This window comes from Mustelus asterias, chromosome 15, assembly GCF_964213995.1.
Source record: "Mustelus asterias chromosome 15, sMusAst1.hap1.1, whole genome shotgun sequence".
NCBI classification, from domain to species: Eukaryota; Metazoa; Chordata; class Chondrichthyes; order Carcharhiniformes; family Triakidae; genus Mustelus; species Mustelus asterias.
In genome coordinates, this window is record NC_135815.1 from 96,041,581 (window position 1) to 96,067,851 (window position 26,271).

Here is a 26,271-nt window from a genome sequence, read left to right on the forward strand (position 1 = left end):
CATTGTCGGAAAAACCCATCTGGTTCACTAATGTCCCTTTAGGGAAGGAAATCTGCCATCCTTACCTGGTCTGGTCTACATGTGAATCCAGAGCCATAGCAATGTGGTTGGCTCTCAACTGCCCTTGGGGCAACTAGGGATGGGCAATAAATGCTGGCCAGCCAGCGACGCTCGTGTCCCACAAATGAATAAGAAAAATAGTGCCAATGAGGATGGGCAGACAGAAAGCCAGTGATTCCACAGGAGATTCCACAGGAAGTACATATCTTCTGGATCTCTGGCCTAGCCAAGGGCAAGTAGGGATGGGCAATAAATGCTGGCCAGCCAGCGACACCCATGCCCACGAATGAATAAAAAAAATTATTCCACCTAGAAAGAGATCATTTGGGTCTGTCCCGGTTCTTGGAAACAGTTTTCCGATTTGTCCGAGCAACTTCTTTCTTCTTGTCCAATCCCATCATATTCACTTCTATTGACTTGTGCTTTAAGTTCAGTATCAAACTGTGGGTTATTGCGGGTGAATCTGTGGAGAGTTTCAGCAACTTAGTTCACAGAAGTGGAAACAACAGCAAGAATGATGAATGAGGGGTGGGGGTGGTGAGGGGTTGTGGGGGGGGGTGGGAGCTGCAGGAGGGTCGCCTTGGTACACCAGGGTGCCATGTGCTAAAGCCATTGGTCAACTCCACTGCTGTCCTTTGACGAATTGTGGCTGTGTCGGGACACATTTCACCAACTCAAGTTGGCTGCGTGAATGTTGTGGATGCAGTAGAGCATGGCCAAAGATGTTTGCAGTCTTTGCGGGTACTGAATACACCGGCTCGGAACCCTGAGCGAGCATGTTAATGTTAATGAGATGACCAAGCATGTCTGATCGACCTTCGGCTATGCAAGCTCCAATTGTGCACGTTGACTCTGATTCGGATTGCTATAAGTAAGACCATACTGACTATTGTATTAAGAATTCTTTCCGGTGGCACGGCAATGAGAGGGCACCAGGGCTTGTAGTTCCTCCCCCCACCCCCTGCCACCAGGAATCCTCGTCAGTCTCTGAGGCTACCACTGGAAAGGGAGATGAACCGAGCTGAGCTTTTTATTCAGGCAGCCAGAGGTAAGATATTACCATCTAAATTCTTTCTGTGTGTGTGTGTGTGAAAATCTGAATAATTGAACCTTATGTGGATACAATTCATCACTTGAAATCCCATAACAACAATGCAATCAATCTCTTTGTTCTTGTATCTAAGAGCTTTTCGATCATGTGGACCTGGTACTCCCTCATTAAAACGTCTTAAATCATTCAAGCGGTTTGAAGTGCAAATTTACAAAAAGTTAGGTGAGCCTGCTGTTTTCTTAAGGCACTGGAAATAAATGGGTTTGTTAGTCTTCCAGTAATAGCTCCTTGCTCATTTTAAATCTGATCTGAAGAAAACCTACCGGTGGAAACTCCACTGCCAGGGATACAGCACAAAGAACAGAGAACAAAGATCAGTACAGCGCAGGAACAAGCCCTTCGGCCCTCCAAGCCTGCACTGATCACGCCGATCCTATCTTGATCAACCGCTTATATCCCTCTATTCCCCGCCTGTTCATGTGTCTATCCAGATAAGTCTTAAATATCGCTAACGTGTCTGCCTCGACCACCTCACTTGGCAGCGCATTCCAGGCCCCCACCACCCTGTGGGGCAGCAGTGCTAACCACTGTGTCACAGTGCCGCCCTATAACAGGCAACATCCTGGTAAAACTTTTCTGTACTCTCTCCAAAGTCCTATAAGCAGCTAACATTTCCTAGAACAATATAGAGTTTTGGACCTAAGGAGTTTGAGCTGCTATTCAACACGCGGGTATCTTGATCATTTTAATAAAATAAGCCTCCGTGAATTAACTAATTCCTTGCCAAAAGGCTACTGCGTATATGTCAAGCAGCCACTGAGCTGGTACATAATTCGCCGTTTCATGGAGGTACAAGTTTCTTTTTAGCTAAAACCCATTCTGCCACTTTGCTTCTATTTATTTTGCTGCCGTTTTGTCTGCCTGATGGTTAATGTTGCTTTAGTGGTTCACGGGATGTGGGCGTCTCTGGTGAGGCCAGCATTTATGGCCCATTCCTAATTCCACTCGATGGTGAGTCACGCCTTCCTGAGCCGCTGCAGTCCATGTGGTGATGGTGCACCCACAGTGCTGTCTGTGATTCTGACCCAGCAACAGTGAACCAACGGCAATAATGGCGGTTGGGTGGCACGGTGGCACGGTGGTTAGCGCTGTTGCCTCACAGCGTCAGGGACCCGGGTTCGATTCCCGGCTTGGGTCACTGTCTGTGCGGAGTTTGCACGTTCTCCCCGTGTCTGCGTGGGTTTCCTCCGGGTGCTCCGGTTCCCTCCCACAGTCCAAAAGACGTGCTGGTTAGATGCATTGGCCATGCTAAATTCTCCCTCAGTGTACCCGAACAGGCGCCCAAGTGTGGCGACTCGGGGATTTTCACAGTAACTTCATTGCAGTGTGAGTGTAAGCCTACTTGTGACACTAATAAATTGAACCTGGGTCCCTGGCGCTGTGAGACAGCAATGCTGACCACTGTGCCACCGTGCAGTCCTGCATGTGATGGTGGTCCCATGTGCCCAATGGCCACATTCTTCAACAATTGTGGAAGGCGCTGTATGATCGAGTTGGGCATTTTGCTGTATTTCTGTTATGTTATTTTAACAGCAGTGTGTTATAAGTAAATTTGCAGCTTTTTTCTGTTTAGAGAGATGTCTCTATTTGTGGTTTAGTTTTACAACAAAGAACAAAGAACAATACAGTACAGGAACAGGCCCTTCGGCCCCTCAAGCCTGTGCCGCTCCGTGGTCCAAACTAGACCATTCTTTTGTATCCCTCCATTCCCAATCCTTTCATATGGCTATCTAGATAAGTCTTAAACGTTCCCAGTGTGTCCGCCTCCACCACCTTGCCCGGCAGCGCATTCCAGGCCCCCACCACCCTCTGTGTAAAATATGTGTAAAAGATATCTGTGTTAAACTTCCCCCCCTTCACCTTGAACCTATGACCCCTCGTGAACGTCAGGTTTCTTCAGACCTATTTTCAAAGCCATGTTTCGGAATGACCTTTAATATCTATCCTGTGCTGTCCTTGTTTCGCTTTATTGGACTTCTCTCTGTTTTTCTCTCTCTGCTAATGATTTTCAAATTGGTATCCAGGCCTGAAACTGGCACTTCATAGAATCATCGAATCCCTACAGTGCAGAAGGAGGCCATTCAGCCCATCGAGTCTGCACCGACCACAATCCCACCCAGGGCCCTATTCCCGTAACCATATGTATTAACCCAGTGTTTATTTCTAACTGCCCTGTCTTAATTCATCTTAATCTACCCCAATGTTGTCTTCAATCTGGTGGGATAGGTTGCCCTGTACAACAATAACTGCACTCACGATGCATTACATGTAAAACAGAAAAATCTTGCCAATGACCCGATGGTTAAAATCGGGAGAATGTGGTGGGGTCAATTGATACATTCAAGAAGGAATTGGATTGTTTTCTGAAAAGGAAGAACGTGCAGGACTCCGGGGAGTAGACAGAAGAATGGTGCTAGGTGCATTGCTCATTCGGAGGCCTAGCACAGGCCGGATGGTCCAAATGGCCTGCTTCTGGGCTGCAACAATCCTGTGATTCCCAAATTCCAATTCTGTGACCCATTCTTCCCAATCAGGGATCTCGCTTCCTGTTGTTGACGATTTTGAATAAGATATTGTCTGCCTACATTTAACATTAAAAATCCCAATGTCAGCATCTGGAATGGGAAATGCCCATCTAAAGATGTGAATATTTTATGAACATGTCACACTGCAGGTCCACACTGTCCACACCAGGTGGTGCTGTGGGTCAGTCCCTGACATCGCCACTTCTCATTTTGCTGTACAGATAAGTTTGATGCTTATTAATGCATTCTTTCTCACCTTATTAACTTTTTAAAAATTCCTCCAGTCTTCTGTTTCATGCTTTCTACAATCTCTGCCTCTGCCTGACCCTTCGCACATCTGGTGACCCTGTCCCATCCTGACAATCTCCTGCTCCCCTTTTCTCGATTGTCCACCTATTCCTGCACCCTGTGACTTGCTCTGCAGCCTCAAGCCTACTCTCTCTCCATCTCTCTCTCCTTCTCCCTCTGTCTCCCTCTCCCTCTCTCTCTCTCCCTCTCCCTCCAGCTCCCTCTATCTCCATCTCTCTCCCTCTCTCTGTCTCTCTCCCTCTCTCTCTCTCACTCTCTCTCACTCTTTTTTCCTCTCTCCTTCTCTCACCATCTCCCCCTCTCTCTCCCTCCCTCTCTCTCCCTCTCTCCCTCTCCCTCTCTCACCATCTCCCTCTCTCTCCCCCTCTCCCTCTCTTTCTCTCTCTCCCTCTCTCTCTCTCCCTCCCTCTCCCTCTCTCGATCTGTCTCTCTCTCTCTCCCAGCTTGCTCTCCTGACCCTTTCTGCCTCTGCCTGACCCGTCACACATCTGGTGAACCTGTCCCATCCTGAACACCTCCAATGCTGACTCCCAAAACCTCTCCTTCCACCCTTCAATGCGCCATTTTGCCATGCGTCCTGACTTCCCAGAAGGGAAAAAACAGTTCTGACCAGTCGTCCTATTTCCCTGTTTTACTGGTGTTCCATTTTAAAGTATACAAGACCAGTTCAGACCAGTATCCTTATTTCCCTGTTTTATTGTATTTTCCTTCTGGGTTCCATTGGGCCTTGTTTCCCTTGGTCTCCAAGTAGCATTTTAAAGATTATCTGAAGGTTCCCTCACGATATTTCATAAAACCCAACTATTTGGTACATTTCCAGTGTCATTAGGGGTCCTTCAGAAAATCCCAGTCACCTTACTTCAATAGCCACTGCACAAATGAAGGCAATGAATTGGTTCTTGAGTTACAAGTCGAATTGTTCTAAGGGTTCATTTAAATTACAGGAATGTATGTGCTGGATCTGCCTCAAATCTACAACTGCATGGTAAATTTAACGTTCCCTTTCTCTCCTCCCATTGAGCATCACTCCCTTCCTGCCCATTGAACTTTATCTCCCTTTGTACCATCTCTAACCAAAGACATTGCTTTTATACCCAATACTCGCTATCCACATTCAACCTTGGCATCTAAAGTGCCTCCATAACCATTCATGACATTTTTTTGACATTAGAATCATAAGAACATAAGAACTAGGAGCAGGAGTAGGCCATCTGGCCCCTCGAGCCTGCTCTGCCATTCAATAAGATCATGGCTGATCTTTTCGTGGACTCAGCTCCATTTACCCACCCGCTCACCATAACCCTTAATTCCTTTACTGTTCAAAAATTTATCTATCCTTGCCTTAAAAACATTCAATGAGGTAGCCTCAACTGCTTCACTGGGCAGGGAATTCCAAAGATTCATGACTCTTTGTGTGAAGAATCATAGAATCATAGAATTCCTGCTGTGCAGAAGGAGCCCATTTGGGTATAGATATTTCTCAATATTTCTCAATAACAGGTAGAGTGAATGCAAGCAGGCTTTTTCCGCTGAGGCTAGGGGAGAAAAAAACCAGAGGGCATGGGTTAAGGGTGAAAGGAGAAAAGTTTAAAGGGAATATTAGGGGGGGCTTCTTCACGCAGAGAGTGGTGGGAGTGTGGAATGAGCTGCCGGACAAAGTGGTCAATGCCATCTTTTAACATTTAAGAAAAACTTGGACAGGTACATGGATGAGAGGGGTGTGGAGGGATATGGTCCAAGAGCAGGTCAGTGGGACTAGGCAAAAAATGGTTCGGCACAGACAAGAAGGGCCAAAAGGCCTGTTTCTGAGCTGTAATTTTCTATGGTTCTATGGTGTCTGCACCAATAACAATCGCACCCAGACCCTATCCCCGTAACCCCATCTTATCCCTGTAATCCCGTCTATTTACCCTGCTAGTCTCCATTAAGGGTTAATTTAACATGGCCAATCCACCTAACCAGCATGTCTTTTGGACTGTGGGAGGAAACTGGACACCCGGTGGAAACCCATGCAGACATGGGGAGAATGTGCAAAATCCACACAGACAGTGACCCAAGCCAGGAATTGAACGCTTTGAGGCAGCAGTGCTAACCACTGTGCCACTGTGCTGCCCCAACTTAACCAGCCTGCACATCAACCAATCATCTCCATAATGTAACATCCCTGACCACCCTGGATTCACCCTCCGCGCCCCTACCCACCCCCCTCCCCCCACCCCCCGCCAACCCCAGCCGCAACTCCCAGATCACAAAGTGCCATTTTCTTTAACCTATCACCAACCACCTCTCACCTTCACAGACACAGATCGAGAAAAGAGTAAAGTTGCTGTGGACAATCTGGATGACAAAGAACAAGAAACAAAGAAGGAATGAGAGGGATCGGCAAAGGAGAGATAGCAACAGGTGAAGCCTCCGACTTACTGTGAGCTGCAGCCTATGGGATATCCAAGAGTGTAAGTTAAAAATCTGGAATAACGCGCATCTGTTTCCACCGTTTGAGATATTTTTCTAGTCGGGGGAGAGGCGGAGGGGCAGTGGGATCTGAAAATCAGAGCAAGGCCGTTCAACAAGGAAGTTAGAAAATACTTCTTCACTAAAAGGTTGGGTGAAGTGGTATTGTCACTGGACCGTTCGGCGCAACTTGTGGGCCAAAGGGCCTGTTTGTGCTGTAGCTTTTCTATGTTCTGTAATCCAGAGACCCAGAATAATGTTCCGGGGACTCGGGTTCGAATCCCACCACGGCAGATGGTGGAATTTGAATTCAATAAAAGAAATCTGGAATTAAAAGTCTACTGATGACCGTGAAACAATTGTCGATTGGGGGTGAAAGGGTTGGCGTATGAGGAGAGATTAAACAGTTTTTGTTGATACTTGCTGGAGTTTAGAAGGATGAGAGGGGATCTGATTGAGGTATATAAAATACTAAAAGGGATTGATAAAGTAAATGTAGACCAAATGTTTCCCCTTGTGGGGCAATCTCGAACAAGAGGTCACAGGTATGGGTTGAGAGGCGGTAGATTTAACACTGAGATGAGGAGGAACTACTTCTCGCAGAGGGTGGTGAATTTGTGGAACTCGCTGCCCCCATAGCGCGGGGGAGTCTGAATCATTGAATGGTTTCAAGAAGGAGATAGATATATTTCTGATTTTAAAAATGCGTTAAAAGGATATGGGGAACAGGTGGGGAGGTGGATTTGAGACCGGGGAGAGATCAGCCATGATCTGATTGAATGGCGGAGCCCAGGCTCGAAGGGCTGAATTTGCCGACTTCTGCTCCTAATTCCTATGTTCCCGTGATGGAGAATGCCAGGAAAAAATCTGCCCACTGACTGAGCAAACAAGCGAACAAAAACAGCTGGATTGACTCTGCATCGAGTTGGATCTAAATTAAATCTATGTAAATCAGCCAAATGTGAAGCTTGATCCATGCTAACCTTTGCAACCAATAAAAACCTTACCTTATTCATTCAGAACTGGCAATTTTCTTTTAATGGGTACCTCGTCATCTGCTAGCGCAGAGAAAAGGGGGAGAAAACAGGAAGAAGAGAAAGAGATAATTGCCTTCATCGTTTGTGCGTCCAGCTGTGCTTTATTTAGACTATCAAACAAAATCTCTTCTATTTCTAAGTCCGTTTCCTCACCGACGCCTCCCCACAGAGTATAGGGGCCCAATTTTAACTGAGTGAGTGGGTGAGTTTTAGAATGAGTTAAAAGTGGGCTCATGCAGTTCAACTTGTTACAGACCTTGCTCTGAAATATCTCATTGTATCTTGGTGCAGAATATTCTGAGCTTTGTTGAAGAGGACAGAACAACAGAAATGGATCCATGAAACAGCCAGCAGGCTGTGAACTTGCCTCCAATAGGTTGTTCTAGACAATGTTTCCTCACCAATGGATTCCTTGACCCAGCTCCTGTATCTCTTACTTTTAAAATTAAGCAACTGTAGGAAAAACCTGTTATTGAGAAATATGTTGATGAATAGAATTGAAATAATGAGTTCCTCTCAAATATGACTTCTTATGTATTGTTGACAAGATCTTTTCCAAATGGATTGAGTAATCAGGTAGTTCGTTTTAACCTAAATAAATAGAAATTCATCGAGGATTCATGGGTTAGGAACATTTTGCTCCAATAGGGATATCTCAATAATGAATCATAGAATCCCTCCAGTACAGAAAGAGGCCATTCGGCCCTTTGAGCCTGCACTGACAACAATCCCTCCCAGGCTTTATCCTCGCAACCCCACCTAGTTACCCTGCTAATCCCCCTGACACCAAGTAGCAATTTAACACGGTCAATCCAGAGGAGGAAACCAGGGCACCCGGAGGAAACCCATGCAGACACGGTGAGAATCTGCAAACTCCACGCAGTCACCCGAGGCCGGAATTGAATCCGGGTCCCTGTGAAGTGAGGCAGCAGTGCTAACCACTCACAGCGCCGCCAATCGGAGCAGAATGACATACCGTTGTACGGCGGAGTCCCTCTAGTCTATCTAGCCTGTTCCACACCATTGCAATAACTTGTGAATCCCAATATACACTCCCCATCCAAAACAATGAGGGAGGCAAAAAAAAAAACACATTAAAAACCCAGGTGAATTTGGGGAAAATAAAATCTGTGAAATTCTTCCCTGACCCATCTCAAAACTGGTTGAGGAGAACAGCCTAGCCCTGTGCTCGCTGAAACACATGCCCCTTTTTAGAGGAGATTTCTAACCCCAGTTACAAAGTGGTCCAGCTCTGAAAAGGAATTCAGCGTGTCTGCATCGGCCACACGACACAGCAGCAGACCACTGTTCTCGAGGAGAATAGCGGTCCGGCAGGCACGGCGGCACAGTGGTTAGCACTGCTGCCTCACAGGCTCCAGGGACCTGGGTTCGATTCCTGGCTTGGGTCACTGTCTGTGTGGAGTTTGCACGTTCTCCCCGTGTCTGCGTGGGTTTCCTCCCACAGTCCAAAGATGTGTGGGTTAGGTGCATTGGGCATGCTAAATTGTTCCTTAGTGTCCTGGGATGCGTATGTTAGAGGGATTAGCAGGGTAAATGTGTGGGGTTGCGGGGATAGGACCTTGGTGGGATTGCTGTCGGTGCAGACTCGATGGGCCGAATGGCCTCCTTCTGCACTATACGGATTCTATGATGAGAAGAATCACCTCTTGACATGTAAATAAGATCTAACCTAACACTGCTGAGATCTGGATGCAATCTGGCTTTCAAGTAGCCTGACTTTCAGGGGAAAATAGTTTCAGACTGGAACTATATATCTCAATGAGTTACTGAGGGTGTGCTGCACTGTCAGAAGTACCATCCTCTAAATAAATCATTAAAATACGGTAGATGTCCACTATCTACAAGGCACAAGTTCAGGAGTGTGATGGAATCCTCTCCACTTGTCTGGTTGAATGCAGCTCAAAGAACACTCAAGAAGCTCAACACCATCCAGAACAAAGTAACCTACTTGATTGGCACCCCATCGACAAACATTCACACCCTCCATCACCAACATACAGTGGCAGCCGTGTGTACCATCTACAAGATACACTGCAGGAACTCACCAAAGCTCCATAGACAGCACCTTCTAAACCATTGACCGCTACCATCTAGATGGACAAGGGGAGCAGATACCTGGGAACACAACCATAGAATCCCAACAGTGCAGAAAGAGGCCACTCGACCCATTGAGTCTGCACCGACTCAGTGACAGAGCATTTTACCCAGCCCACCACCTGCCCCATAGCCCATTTACCCACACATTTACTATGGCTAATCCACCTAACCAACACATCTTGAGACACTAAGGGGCAATTAAAACATGGTCAACCCACCTAACCTGCACATCTTTGGACTGTGGGAGGAAACCAGAGCACCCGGAGGAAATCCATCAAGCCCTCACCAACCTTGGAAATGCATTGGCCATTCCTTCACTGTCGCTGGGTCAAAATACTGGAACACCCTCTCTCACAGCACTGTGGGTGTACCTACACCTTAGGGACTGCAGCGGTTCAAGGCGGCGGCTCACCAACATCTTCTCAAGGGGCAATTAGGGATGGGCAATCAATGCTGGCCGAGCCAGCGACGTCCACATCAGGTAAATGAATAAAACAAAGTAAAAAGTTATTCCCAACTCTCTTCCCCCGGCGAAGTCCCAATAATGCCGAGTAACTGGCTGCTGACTTAATGCTTGTTTATATGGCCTTGTTGTGTGAAAAATGAAACATAGAAACCCTACAGTGCAGAAGGAGGCCATTCGGCCCATCGAGTCTGCACCGACCACAATCCCACCCAGGCCCTATCCCCACATATTTTACCCGCTAATCCCTCTAACCTACGCATCTCAGGACTCTAAGGGGCAATTTTTAACCTGGCCAATCAACCTAACCTGCACATCTTTGGACTGTGGGAGGAAACCGGAGCACCCGGAGGAAACCCACGCAGACACGAGGAGAATGTGCAAACTCCACACAGACAGTGACCCGAGCCGGGAATCGAACCCGGGACCCTGGAGCTGTGAAGCAGCAGTGCTAACCACTGTGCTACCGTGCCACCCTTGGCATTGTGTTTGGCATTGTGTTTGTTTACAGAACATTAATCACTGCGTTCCAAAAACCAATCCATCATTCATTTTATGTGCAATGCTTTGGGGCATTTCTAAGAGACAGATGCCAGTCTTGGCCCCTGAAGGATAGGGTATTAAAATGTGGACAGTTTAGGATTATCCTCAACTACACAGTGGTTAGCACTGCTGCCTCACAGCGCCAGGGATCTGGGTTCGATTCTGGCCCCGGGTCACTGTCTGTGTGGAGTTTGCACATTCTCCCCGTGTCTGCGTGGGTTTCCTCCGGGTACTCCAGTTTTCCTCCCACAGTCCAAACACGTGCGGGTTAGGTGGATTGGCCATGCTAAATTGCCCCTTAGTGTCAGGGGGACTAGCTAGGGTAAATACATGGGGTTGTGGGGATAGGGCCTGGGTGGGATTTTCTTTTCTATCTTCTTTCAACCTTTCTCTCCTCCTTTATTTTGCTCCTTGAGAGTTAGCATTGCTGCCTCACAGCTCCAGGGACCCAGGTTCGATTCCCGGCTTGGGTCACTGTCTGTGTGGAGTCTGCACCTTCTTCCCCGTGTCTGCGTGAGTTTCCTCCGGGTGCTCTGTTTCCTCCCACAGTCCGAAAGACGTGCTGGTTAGATGCATTGGCCATGCTAAATTTTCCCTCAGTGTACCCAAACAGACGCTGGAGTGTGGCGACTAGGGGATTTTCACAGTAACTTCATTGCAGTATTAATGTAAGCCTTACTTGTGACTCTATTGAATAAACTTAAACTACAATGGAATAAATGCCACAATTTAAATTTGAGCATTATTGATTTACTTTTCCAGTATTTCAGTTAAGGATCTGAATACCACAAAGCAGCAAAACTGAGGTTTTCAGAATGCCTTTATTAAGCAGGCACTTGAACATCAGTGCTGCCCTCTGCTGTGTGTTACCCTGAAGTGTAGAAAGGTGACGTGAGTCTCTCTGCCAGCGCAGAGGATAACACTACATTTTACATTTTGAATAAAGCAGCTACGTTGGAATCAATTCTATCCATATGATCATAGACAACAGAACCAAGCTGAAAAGAATGTGCGATGTCTGTGTCAGCACTCCTTGGGATCATCTTTCTCATATCTGTAATTTCATGGAAAAATTCCCTGCAAGAAGGAATTTTAAAATCACCATTTGTAGTCAAGTATTTTCGCTACAACTATCAACGTGAAGGATCCAGGCTCTTATGATAGAGGTCAGTCAGGGTGCGCGGTGGCACAGTGGTTAGCACTGCTGCCTCATAGCGCCAGGGACCCAGGTTCGAGTCCCAGCTTGTGTCACTGTCTGTGCGGAGTCTGTACATTTTCCCCGTGTCTGCGTGGGTTTCCTCCGGGCGCTCCGGTTTCCTCCCACAGTCCAAAGATGTGCAGGTTAGGTGGATCGGCCATGCTAAATGTGTGGGGTTACAGGGATAGGGCCTGGGTAAGTTACTCTATCAGAGAGTCAGTGCAGACTTGATGGGCCAAATATCCATTTCTGCACTGTAAGGAATTCGAAATAGTGCCATGGGATCTTCTGCATCCACCTGAGCAGGCAGAGGAGCCTCTGTTTGATGTCTCATCTGAATGACGGCACTTGCTACAGGTCAGTACTCCTTTAGTGCTGCATTGAAGCATCAGCTTTTATTTTTGGGCTGAAGCCCTGGGGTGGGATTTGAAGTAATGATGTGGAGATGCCGACGTTGGACTGGGGTAAACACAGTAAGAGGTCTAACAACAATAGTGGCTTTTGCTACCAAATAAACCTGTTGGACTTTAACCTGGTGTTGTTAAACATCTTACTGTGGGATTTGAACCCAGAAGCTTGTGGTTCAGAGATGAGCATGCTACTGACGGCGCCACAGCTGACGCAGTTAAAATCCAGGAGCTGCCAGCCTAACAGCCTAACAGGGATGTGGGAGCACCTTTGTCACGTGATCTGACGGGGATCACGTAAAACTTCCACCATCTTCTCTGCGTAGAGCAGGGGATGGACAGTAAGTGCTGGCCCATAGCCCAAGAAATAAAAGCAGAGAATATACACATGGAGGCTTTGCCTTCACTTTCTATTTCTACTGCACATATCAAAGAATCCCTACAGTGCAGAAGGAGGCCATTCGGCCCATCAAGACTGCACAGACCACAATCCCACCCAGGCCCGAACATGCATTTACCCTAGCTAGTCCCCCTAACACTAAGGGGCAATTTATCACGGCCAATCCACCTAACCTGCACATATTTGGACAGTGGGAGGAAACCGGAGCACCCGGAGGAAACCCACGCAGACACGGGGAGAACACGCAGACTCCGCACAGACAGTGACCCGAGCCGGAAATCGAACCCGGGTCCCTGGCGCTGTGCGGCAGCAGTGCCAACCACCGTGCCACCGTGCTGTCTCGGTGGCACACAGTGGCCACTGTGCCGCCGAAAGTGTGTGAATTATCACAGTTGTTTCATCTATCTGAATGAGACTGTCAATTTAGCGGAAGGTTGCACAAAATCATCTGGAAATATTCTCATTGGCTGTGGGCGGGATTCCCTTCCTATCACTTTTCTGGTTGTAAATCGGGAGATCTATTTAATCACTCTCACTTTTACTTATCATCAATTAAAGTCTTTTAGATGTGAATGCAATCCATTATGATCATGGTTGATCATCCAACTCAATAGACTAATCCCACTCTCCCCATATCCTTTGACCCCCCACCACCCTTCCCCCCCCCCTCCCCCGCAACCCCCCCACCCCCCCCCCCTCTCCCCTCTCCACCTTTGCCCCAGGAACTTACTTTAGGAAAGATGTGCGTGCGGTAGATACCAAATAGGGGCGGCAGGATAGCACAGTGGTTAGCACCGCTGCCTCAGAGCGCGAGGGACCCGGGTTCAATTCCAGCCTTGGGTCACTGTCTGTGTGGAGTTTGCACATTCTCCCCGTGTCTGCGTGGGTTTCCTCCGGGTGCTCCGGTTTCCTCCCACAGTCCGAAAGACACACTGGTTAGGTGCATTGGCCGTGCTAAATTGCCCCTTAGTGTCAGGGGGATTGGAAGAGTAAATACGAGGATAGGGCCTGGGTGGGATTGTGATCATTGCAGACTCAATGGGCCGAATGCCCTTCTTCTGCACTGTAGGGATTCTATGATTCAAACTGCTCATTCCTTTAGTAGTGCTGTGTTCTGAGAGTTGGGAAGCCAAAGGTAGCAGTTTAACCAGCCCCTGAGTGCTCCCCACATTTCACCTGATCTCAGCAAGCAATAACACTTCAACATTTCTTTACAAGGTTCTCATCAATCGGACTGCGACTTTCAAAGTGGTAGAGAATGGCCATGTTGTATGTTGTAGGAAAAGCAGATGCAACATATAGTCCTGTCTCCTCCTCTACTGCAGGAAAACTGCAGAGAAAGGAGAAATACACACAACAATCTGCTCTCCGCAGCAGAAGTGATGACATATATGGAAATCATTCAACAGTAATCAGGTCATGCGAAAAGAAGCTTAACCAGTCATTACGAACTGAACTCTACCGGCACGCGTTTTGCCAAGGATTTAATCTATTTAATATGTTGGAGAGGTGGTATTGTCACTGGATCAGTAATTCAGAGGCCTTGGGCAAGATCTGGGGACCTGGGTTCAAATCCCACCACAGCAAATGGTGAAATTTGAATTCAATAAAAATCTGGAATTAAAAGTCTAATGATGGCCATGAAACCATTGTCAATTGTTGTAAAAACCCATCTCGTTCACTAATGTCCTCGAGGGAAGGAAATCTGCTGTCCTTACCTGGTCTGGCCTACGTGTGACTGCAGAGCCACAGCAATGTGGTTGACTCTCAAATGCCCTCTGCAATGGAGGGCAGGTAGGGATGAGCAATTAAATGCTGGGTCCAGCCAGCGACACCCACATCCCGTAAATGATTTAAAAAATTTTTAGGATTTCACTTCTGGGGTGCAGGTGAAATGCATCTTTCTAAAATGCATCCTCGCTGGGAGTTTATTTTTCAGTTAAACCCAGTCATATGCAGTGTGCTCACGGTAAGTCAGAAGGTATTTGTTAAGGGTAGACAGTAGTAGTGGTAATGTTGACTAGTAATCCAGAGGCCCGGGCTGATGACTCTGGGGACACGGGTTCAAATCCCCCCACGGCTGCTGGTGGAATTTGAATTCAGTTAATTAATTTGGGATTGAAAGTTAGTCTGAGTGACGGTGACCATGACAAATATCATTGATTGTTGCAAAAACCCACCTGGTTCACTAATGTCCCTTTGGGAAGAAAATTAGCCGTCCACACCTGGTCTGACCTACACGTGACTCCAGATCTCATAGCAATGTGGTTGGCTCTTAAATCTCTGTGACGACCGAGCAAACCATTCAGTTCAAGGGCAATTAATGATGGACAACAAATACTGGCCACATCCTGTGAAATAATTTTTTAAAAATGCAATAGTTGACTCCTGTTGGCTATCTCAATTGGATAGCTGATACATTTTTGGACAGGTTGAGTGAGTGGGCAAATACGTCGCAGATGCAATATCATTGTGGATCAATGTGAAGTTATCCACTTCAGAGGGAGAAACAGAATGGCAGGGTGTTATTTAAATGGTGCTAGATTGGGTAATGTTGAAGTACAGAGGGACCTGGGTGTCCTGGTACACCAGCCATTGAAAGCAAGCATGCAGGTACAGCAAGCAGTTAGGAAGGCAATGGTATGCTGGCCTTCAGGGCTTGAGCACAGGAGCAAGGATATCTTACTGCAGTTGTATAGGGTTTGGTGAGACCACACCTGGAGTATTGTCTGCAGTTTTGGTGTCCTTGTCTAAGGGAGGATATACTTGCCATAGAGGGAGTGCAGCGAAAGTTCAACAAACTGATTCCTGGGGTGGCAGGATTGTCGTCGGAGAAGAGATTGAGTCGACTAGGCCCGTATTCACTGGAGTTTAGGAGAATGAGAGGGGAATTTCATTTAAACGTATAAAATTCTGACAGGGCCGAACAGCCTGGATGCAGGGATGTTGTTTCTTCTGGCTGGAGGGTCCAGAACAAGGGGTCACAGTCTCAGGATATGGGGTAGGTCATTTAGGACTGAGACAAGAAGAAATTTCTTAACTTCAAGGGTGGTGAACCAACGGAATTCTCTACCACAGAAGGCTGTGGAGGCCAAGTCACTAAATATCATAGAATAGAACCATCATAGAATCCCGACAGTGCAGAAGGAGGCCATTCGGCCCATCAAGTCTGCACCGACCACAATCCCACTCAGGCCCTATTCCCATAAAAATATTTATGCTGTTAATCCCCTGACACTAGGGTCAATTTTAGCATGGCCAATCAACCTAACCCGCACATCTTTGAACTGTGGGAGGAAACCGGAGCACCCGGAGGAAACCCACGCAGACATGGGGAGAATGTGCAAACTCCACACAGCCAGTGACCCGAGCCGGAAATCGAATCCGGGTCCCTGGCACTGTGAGGCAGCAGTGCCACCGTGCTGTCTTGGTGGCACACAGTGGCCACTGTGCCGCCGAAAGTGTGTGAATTATCACAGTTGTTTCATCTATCTGAACGAGACTGTCAATTTAGCGGAAGGTTGCACAAAATCATCTGGAAATATTCTCATTGGCTGAGGGCGGGATTCCCTTCCTATCACTTTTCTGTGGGGAGAAACCGGAGCACCCGGAGGAAGCCCATGCAGACACATGGAGAACATGCAGACTCCGCACAAACAGTGACCCGAGGCTGGAATTAAACCGGGGTCCCCGGCGTTGTGAGGCAGCAGTGCTAACCACTGTGCCACTGTGCTGTCTCGGTGGCACACGGTGGCACACGCCTCGAATATATTTAAGAAGGAATTATAGAGAATTCTAGGGGGAATGGAGTATGGCATTGAGATAGAGGATCAGGCATGATCACGTTGAACGGCGGAACAGGCTGGAAGGGCTGAATGGCCTACTCCTGCTCATGTTTTCTATGTTTCGATGGCTGATGTGTGGTTCTGAATAATTCTAACGGCGTGGGGTTTGATTCCGTTCCCCGTTCTGGCTGAGGTACACTTGGGGCCTGCCTCCTTGTACGGCCCAGTTAGTAAAATCACAATAGAAGGCACGGTTCAGTGAATATTCCTCGAATAATCGGTGATGCTACCTTGAGAAGAGGATCTCCTGTGGCATTACACTGGGTCAAAATTATTGTTCAATAATCCTTCCTATGCAATAATTCATTCTGATTTTCCTCTCTCTATTTCTGTGGCTTCTCATTGCAGTGTATCTTTAACATTATCCAACTTGTTCTAAATTTGTTTCTGTCCCTCTCCTTTTCCATCCACACTTCCAGCATCCCGGACATTCTCTCTTCCACCTTCTTCCATCGGGAAAAAGATACAAAAGTCTGAGGCCACGTACCAACCGACTCAAGAACAGCTCCTTCCCTGCTGCCAGCAGACTTTTGAATGGACCTACCTTGCATTAAGTTGATCTTTCTCTACACCCTAGTTATGACTGTAACACTATATTCTGCACCCTCTCCTTTCCTTCTCCCCTGTGCACTCTATGAGCGGTATGCTTTGTCTGCATAGCATGCAAGAAACAATGCTTTTCACTGTATCTTTTCACGTGACAATAATAAATCAGATCAAATCAATGATGATGTGGAGATGCTGGTGTTGGACTGGGGTGGACACAGTGAGAAGTCTCACACTCTTACTCGGACACTCACCTGATGAAGGAGCAGCGCTTCGAAAGCTCGTGATTCCAAATAAACCTGTTGGACTTTAACCTGCTGTTGTGAGACTTCTTACTGTGCCTCTTCAGTATCAAGCATGGCTCAGTTGGAATCACTGTTGACTCTGTGTTTAGCTCAGCTGGCTGGGCAACTGGTTAGTAATGCAGAGTAACGCCAGCGGGATGGGTTCAATTCCCACACCAGCTGAGGTTATTCATGAAGGCCCACCTTCTCAACCTTGCCCCTCACCTGAGGTGTGGTGACCCTCAGGTTAAAATCACCACCAGCCTATAGTCACTTTGGACTTTAGCGACTTTACTTACCGTTCATTGCTTTTTCACTTCACCGACTCCATCTGCAACTTTTCAATTATTTTTCCCTGATATTCTTTCCACTGCACCCCCCGACCTTCAGCAAAGACCAACAAGATTAATTTCGAAGATTTACAAAAACTGGAATAATACTTGCGCCATGTGCAGATACTTTCATCTGAGAATATCCCTTAAGTTACAGCCCAAGGGATAAGCTGCGTATTCTCCATTGAGGTGATCTATCAGGGGGTGGCACGGTGGCACAGTGGTTAACACTGCTGCCTCACAGCGCCAGGGACCCGGGTTCGATTCCCGGCTTGGGTCACTGTCTGTGTGGAATTTGCACGTTCTCCCTGTGTCTACGTGGGTTTCCTCCGGATGCTCCAGTTTCCTCCCACAGTCCAAAGATATGCAGGTTAGGTTGATTGGCCGTGCTAAATTGCCCCTTAGTGTCGGGGGAGGGGGGGGCTAGGAGGGTAAATATGTGGGGTTACAGGGATAAGACCTGGGTGGGATTGTTGTCAGTGCAGGCTCGATGGGCCAAATGGTCTCTTTCTGCACTGTAGATTCTATGATTCTATGATCAGTGGGAAGGCAAATCTTCCCTCATATCCTATCACAGGTAAGTCAATGACACAAAATTGGATAGGGGCAGCACAGTGCTAGCTGGGGCCAAACAGCTCACATTGTCCTGAACAGATTTTGCTGGGTTTCAAATTGGCTCAGTCGAACTCACTGGTGAAGACTCGCACAGTGATGTAGGAGACATACAGGCACAAGAAGCAGAAGAGAAAGAAGTACTCGCATTTAGATAGTGCTTTTCTCAGCCAGTGAAGTACTTTCAAAGTGTAGTCACTGTTGTGATGTTGGAATTGTGGCAGCCAATTTGCACACAGCAAGATCCCATACACAGCAATGTGATAATGACGAGATGCTTTTGCGATGTTGATTGAAGGATCGATATTGGCCAGGTCACCAGGGAAAAATTCCCTTGTGCTTCCTCAAAGTAGTGCCACAGTGGGATCTTTTCCTTGCACCTGAGAGAGCAGAATTTAACATCTCACCTGTAAGACAGAATCTCCAACAATGTAGCACTGGACTGCCAGCCTGGAGTTTGTGCTGAGGTCCCTGCACCCGGAGGAAACCCCCGCAGACATGGGGAGAATGTGCAAACTCCACACAGATAGTCACCCAAGGCCGGAACTGAGCTCAGTTGGGTAGGCCATGATGAAATACCCATTAGTGTCCCAAGATGTGTAGATGTGTAGGTTAGGGGGGGGTAAATACGTGGGGTCATGGGAAAGGGCCTGGGTGAGATCCTCTGTTGTAGAGTCGGTGCAGACTCAATGGGCTGAATGGCCTCCTTCTGGCTGCAGGGATTCTATGTTTCTCTTTAAATAGTACCATGGGAACTTTTGTGTCCACCTACACAGGCAGACTGGGTTTTCTGACTCATCTAAAGACAGCACTTCTGACAGTGCAGCACTCCCTCAGTTCCCATTCTTTTACAGGTCTTGGCTTCCATTCCTTCACGGTCACTCCTGGGTCTCAGCCCCTTGACCCAGGAGCACTGCTATGAGGGACGTACTAGATAAACATGTAAAGAGAGAGACCAGATGCTAAGGGGTTGAACATTGGCATCACGGGGGAGGAATGCACCAGTTAGCACGAAGAAGATCACAGTGCTTATGGGCCCATTCTCATTGCCGCTGCCATTTTGGTAATCAATCTCAAATTAACTGGCTGGGGCACCTCATAGAATCCCAACAGTACAGAAGGAGGCCATTCAGCCCATCGGGCCCGTACTCAGCCTTGAGCTTGCACTGAAGCCTCTGCAGAGGGACTTGAACCCGCAACCTCCTGTCTCGGAGGTAGCAGCCGGCACCTATGGACTTTTAGCTACAGAGGTAAAGACTTTAAAAAGTAAATCTTCATCTCTTCCCAGCCTCAAAAATCAATGAAAGCAATACTTTGGTACCAGGGGACAGTGTTTAGACTTTCCAGCTTATCCAGTCCAAAGCATATATCAGACACTAAGCCATAACATGAACATGAATTTCCAATAAGCCTTGTTGGCAGGCTGGAAGAGAAAAGCTCGGAAAATTACCCCTGGTAAATGTTCTCACAATGGAGAGTAGTTTAAAAAGAATTTGTCTTAAGCAGCCTCTCTTTAGTTGTCTGAATTCCTCGGGGATCTATCATGTTACATCTTGGTGTTTACACCAAGGTTCTGCCTCTGTCACACGGCAAAGCTGTGAATGCACCACTATTTTAAAAGTGCTGGAATTGAAAGAATTGCTTGCCACCCCATATGTTCTGTGATCCGTGCGAGATTTCTCAGGTCGATCTCGTCCCAAGACTTCCGATCTAGCAATTGCAGACTCGCTGCTTTCTTTCTCAATTTCCTGCTCTCAAATTTTCTCACAGTGATTTGCTGCTTCCTTTGTTGCAGCTGCCAACATGACACAATTTTCAGCCGATGTTTTCAAGGATATTTGATCGTTCTGCAATTGCTAAATCTCAGTCATCCTTTTGTTACAGTGATAGACCTGCTGAGGATGGTCTTCGGGTGGCCCCCCCTTCCACTGGGTATAGAGTGAGCCTGATGGAAATTTGTGGAGGTCCGTGTCATTCTTGTGGTAGGCCCTCATTTAAGTATGGTCTACACACTCCCGGTGGCACAGTGGTTAGCACTGCTGCCTTACAACTCCAGGGACCCGGGTTCGATTCCCGGCTTGGGTCACCGTCTGTGTGGAGTCTGCATGTCCTCCCCGTGTCTGCATGGGTTTCCTCTAGGTGCTCTGGTTTCCTCCCACAATCCAAAAGACGTGCTGGTTAGGCACATTGGCCGTGCTAAATTCTCCCTCAGTGTACCCGAACAGGCGCCGGAGTGTGGCGACTAGGGGAATTTCACAATAACTTCATTGCAGTGTTAATATAAACTGACATGTGACACTAAATAAACTTTAAAATACGTTTTGAAAGCTGCGCATCAATTCCAAGGAGTGTGGCAAACCAGAGCCGAGTTAGTCGTAATTAATTAAAAAGGCAAGAAGGTGAACCTGACAGAGGTCCAGGGAGGGTGAGGAAGGTGTAGATGTTTGTTGGGCCAGGAGGTTAGCTCGGTTGGTTAGAGCGTGGTGCTAGTAATGCCAAGATAGTGGGTCTGATCCCTGTACTGGCAAAAAGTGGCGCGGCGCGGTGGCACAGTGATTAGCACTGCTGCCTCATAGTGCTAGAGACCCGGGTTCGATTCCCGGCTTGGGTCACTGTCTGTGTAGAGTTTGCACATTCTTCCCGTGTCTGCGTGGGTTTCCTCCGGGTGCTCCGGTTTCCTCCCACAGTCCAAACTGTGCTGGTTAGATGGATTGGCCATGCTAAATTACTCCTTAGTGTCAGGGGGATTAGCAGGGTAAAAAGGTAGGGTTAGGGGATAAGGGGATAAGGCAGGGACGGGATTGTTGTCAATACAGACTCGATGGGCTGAATGGCCTCATTCTGTACTGTTGGGATTCTATGAGGTGCCCCAGCCAGTCAATTTGAGACTGATCACCAAAGTGGAAGCGGCAATGAGAATGGGGCCAGAAGCATTGTGATTTTCGTTGTGCTAACTGGTACATTCCTCCCTGGTGATCACATCCCCTTAGCATCTGGTCTCTCTCTTTACATGTTTATCTAGTATGTCTCTCGTAGCAGTGCTCCAGCGTCAAGGAGCTGAGGCCCAGGAGTGACCGTGAAGGAATGGCAGCCAAGACCTGTAAAAGAATGGGAACTGAGGGAATGCTGCACTGTCAGAGGTGCTGTCTTTAGATGAGACACAAAACCCCGCCTGCCATCTTAGGTGGACACAAAAGATCCCATGGTACTATTTGAAAAGGAACATAGAATCCCTGCAGCGCAGAAGGAGGCCATTCAGCCCATCGAGTCTGTACCGACTCTCCAACAGAGGACTTCACCCAGACCCTTTCCTGTAACCCCACGTATTTACCCCGCTAATCCCCATAACATACACATCTTGGGATACTAAGGGGTAATTTATCACGGCCTATCCAACTAACCTGCACATCTTTGGACTGTGGGTGGAAACTGTGGTAGCACCCAGAGGAAACACACGCAGACAGGGGGAGAACATACAAATTCCACACAAGACAGTCACCCAAGGCCGGAATCGAACCCGGGTCCCTGGTAACCACTGTGCCGCCCTGAACCACCCTATTGAACATGGTAGTTCCCACTCAGTGTCCTGGCCAAAAATGTATCCCTCATCAAACAAATGATCTGATCACTATCTCATTGCTGTTTGTTGGAGTTTGCAAATGGCTGTCGCATTTCCTACACTGGGGGTAGCACGGTAGCACAGTGATTAGCACTGCTGCTTCACAGCTCCAGGGTCCCGGGTTCGATTCCCGGCTTGGGTCACTGTCTGTGTGGAGTTTGCACATTCTCCTCGTGTCTGCGTGGGTTTCCTCCGGGTGCTCCGGTTTCCTCCCACAGTCCAAAGATGTGCGGGTTAGGTTGATTGGCCAGGTTAAAAATTGCCCCTTAGAGTCCTGATGCGTAGGTTACAGGGATTAGCGGGTAAAAATATGTGGGGGTAGGGCCTGGATGGGATTGTGGTCGGTGCAGACTCGATGGGCCGAATGGCCTCCTTCTGCACTGTAGGGTGTCTATGTCTATGTCTATACTGCAACAGTGACTACACTGAAAAAGTACTTTATTTGTTGTAAAGTGCTTTGCGACATTTAGGCATCATGAAAGGTGTTAGAGAATTGTGAGATGCCCTTTTGCTTTTTTTCAGAAGACTACTGACTTTAGTTTATAACAATTGAATCTATTAGAAAACTTAGGTGTGACCATTTCCTGAACCAGCCAGGAATCTCATGCTATTCGCTGGTCAGTGACTCTACTCACCCAGTCAGGCAGAGACATGATTTGTGAGGCATTTGAAAGGCGACTTTATTGTAGAAATCATCACAGACGGGTCCAATCCTGCTGCTGCCTAAATCTTATGCAAGAGCTCTTCAACTCTGAGTTATTTTTTAGTTTAAATTTATTTGCTAGTGTCACAAGTAGTCTTACGTTAACACTGCAATGAAGTTACTGTGAAGATTTCCTAGTCGCCACACTCTGGCACCTGTCCGGGTACACTGAGGAAGAATTTAGCATGGCCAATGCACCTAACCAGCACGTCTTGTCTGTGACCCAAGCTGAGAATTGAACCTGGGTCCCTGGCACTGTGAGGCAGCAGTGCTAACCACTGTGTCATTGTGTTGAGGAGGGTGAATATGGGTCCAATTCATGCCCCATCACTTCCCCCACCCCGTCTAACCCAGAATATGGTGGCACAGTGGTTAGCACTGCTGCCTCACAGCGCCAGGGATCCAGGTTCAATTCCCGGCTTGGGTCACTGTCTGTGCGGAAGCTGCACATTCTCCCCGTCACTGCATGGGTTTCCTCCGGGTGCTCCGGTTTCCTCCCACAGTCCGAAAGATGTGCAGGTTAGGTGCATTGGCCGTGCTAAATTCTCCCTCAGTGTACCCGAACAGGCGCCAGAGTGTGGCGACTAGGGGATTTTCACGGTAACTGCATTGCAGTGTTAATGTAGTCAAGTGTATTTATTAAGTTCATTGATTAGTTACAAGTAAAGTTTACATTAACACTGAAATGAAGTTACTGTGAAATTCCCCGAATCGCCTCACTCCGGCGCCTGTTTAGGTCAATGTATCTAATCAGCACGTCTTTCAGACTGTGGGAGGAAACCAGAGCACCCGGAGGAAACCCACGCAGACACGGGGAGAACGTGCAGACTCCGCACTGACAGTGACCTAAGACAGGAATCGAACCCGAGTCCCCGGTGCTGTGAGGCAGCAGTGCTAACCACCGTGCTACCTACTTGTAACTAATAAATAAACTTTTACTTTACTTTAATATCTGATGTGAACTTGAGCCCCCCATTGACCATTAGGCGAAATCAGCTAATTCAGCAGCACGGATTGGACTAAGACCTTTCTGAACTATCTGTCTCAGTTCCTTATGGTGCAGACTCATTCAGCAACTGAGGCGGGGGGGCGCTATGCGTTCTCAAGCACAGCAACAAAAGTTCACGAATAATTCTGACAATTCGCAGCATTCAGATTGTTTTAAAAAAAACAGCCCCGCATTTGACACCAGGAAGTCATTTCAAAAGTTGAGTTAAAATCTCATAAAACTTGTAAGTCACCGGGACAGTTAGTCAAATGTTTATGGATGTTCAAACGGGTGCACAAAGAGTTCCGAACATGCTCATTTAGAAAACAAACAGTGTCTGATGACAGGAAGTCATTTATGAAGCTTGCTTAAAACATGATGAAGTGTTTGAAAGTTAATGGGCTGCTAAGTCAGTGTTTGTAGATACACACAGGCCCCAGCATGCCCATTCACTAAAGTAACTCTTGCCTGATCGGTTAATCACTTATGAAGTCTGGTTAAAAGGCTGACAAAGCATTTTAACTGGCTGCTATGACCAGTTAGCACAAAAAGTACCATAGCCCAAGTACTCTCACGCTATAGGGAGGGCAAATACACACCCGAACATATTATTCGGGTACAAATTATATCCTTTAAGATTTGCCAGCTTATTTTCTCTCATATTACACATAAATTATGAGAGCACCCTTTGCTATGAATATCATTCTTTTATGTTCTGTCAAACAGGGAATCTTCTGGATTACCATGCACCAATTCTTGTACTTTCGCCATCAATTACTCACCCTCAACAGTGTTCCCACACTTTCCCCAAAGTTCATTAAAGCTTGTACCGCATCAATCATGTAGACGTTTTTTTGGAATATGGCCATCTGTGTTATAGAAAACAAAACGTAACAAAATGTGGTTGTTATGCAACGCAGAGATACAAATCCAATAGGATTAGGTATTTTTAAGAGTAGTAGCTGCTTGTGAGACATACGACATGGTGTATAAGAGTGCAAGAGGGTCCCCCCCTTCCCACATTACATTTCCCGAACATATTCGAGGGTTTATTTACGAGTGTCACAAGTAGGCTTACATTAACACTGCTATGAAATTACTCCTACTAACTCCTAGTCGCCACACTCCGGTGCCTGTTTGGGTACACTGAGGGAGAATTTAGCACGACCAATGCACCTAATCAGCACGTCTTTCTGACTGTGGGAGGAAATCGGAGCACCCGGAGGAAACCCACGTAGACACGGGGAGAACATGCAAACTCCACACAGACAATGACCCAAGGCTGGAATCGAACCCGGGTCCCTGGCGCTGTGAGGCAGCAGCGCTAACCATTGTGCCACCTTGCTGGGGGCATGTGAATAAGTAAAATAGTGAGCATCAAAAATGTAGACCCTGTGATTTTCTGATCCAAGTTTTTTGAAGCAGATCTTTACTGTGGAAAAAAAACTGGTGGCCAAAATGGTTTTTGATTTGATTTATTATTGTCACGTGCATTAGCATACAGTGAAAAGTACTATTTCTTGCACATTATATAGACAAAGCATACCATTCATAGAGAAGGAAAGGAGAGAGTGCAGAATGTAGCATCACAGTCATTGCTGGTGTGTAGAGAAAGATCAACGTAATCTGAGGTACATCCATTCAAAAGTCTGATGGCAGCAGGGAAGAAACTGATCTTGAGTTGGTTGTTATGTGACCTCAGACTTTTGTATCTTTTTCCCAACGGAAGAAGGTGGAAGAAAGTATGTCCGGGGTGCATGGGGTTCTTGATTCTGCTGGCTGCTATTCTGAGGCAGTGGGAAGTGTAGACAGAGTCAATGGATGGGAGGCTGGTTTGTATGATGGACTGGGCTACATTCACAACCCTTTGTAGTTTCTTGCGGTCAGAGCAGGAGCCATACCAAGCTGTGATACATCCGGAAAGGATGCTTTCCATCTGTAAAAATTGGTGAGAGTCGTAGTGGACATGCTGAATTTCCTTCGCCTCCTGAGAAAATAGAGGTGTTGGTGGGCTTTCTTAACTATAGCATTGGCGTGGAGGGACCAGGACAGGTTGTTGGTGATCTGGACACCTAGAAACCTGAGGTTCTCGACCATTTCCACTTCAAGTGGGATTGCTTGATCTTGGTTTCGGACAAAGCTTGGCACAACATCGAGGGCCGAAGGGCCTGTACTGTGCTGTACTGTTCTATGTTCTATCCCTGTTGATGTAGACAGGGACATGTTCTCCACTACACTTCCTGAAGTCGATGACTATCTCCTTCATTTTACTGACATTGAAGGAGAGAGTATTGTCATCGCACCAGTTCACCAGATTCCCTATCTCTTTCCTGTACTCTGCCTCATCATTGTTTGAGATCCGACCTACTATGGTGGCATCATCAGCAAACTTTAAAATCGATTTGGGGGGGGAATTTGGTCACACAGTCATAGGTGTATAAGGTTTTATGGTCAAAGAATTATCCCTAGATCTGCATGGACACATTCAGAAACAAGGTCACACGCTTGGCTATTGCTTCTTCGAATAATTATAATGCTGTGATTACAGTTACTAAGAGGGTTAAAGAAATAAAACTGGCTCAAAATTGTTTGGATTGGAGAAGATTTATTTTCGCTGTTCCCACACTGTTCAACAGCAATATATTTTCCATTACAAAGCTCTTTCCCGCCAGCAGAACATTTGTGGACTTCACACATTGACACTTTGTGAGAATCACCCA

The 26,271-nt window shown here is 47.1% G+C and overlaps 1 protein-coding gene across 1 annotated transcript in view; it reads right to left on the reverse strand.

The window, feature by feature from the left end:
- The window catches only part of mkks (MKKS centrosomal shuttling protein), a 62,339-nt gene that overhangs the window by 5,972 nt on the left and 30,096 nt on the right, over window positions 1-26,271 (reverse strand). Inside the window, exon 4 of the mRNA XM_078230343.1 lies at window positions 24,334-24,420. Within this exon, the coding sequence (XP_078086469.1) occupies window positions 24,334-24,420 (87 nt within the window). The remainder of the gene's footprint in view (window positions 1-24,333; window positions 24,421-26,271) is intronic.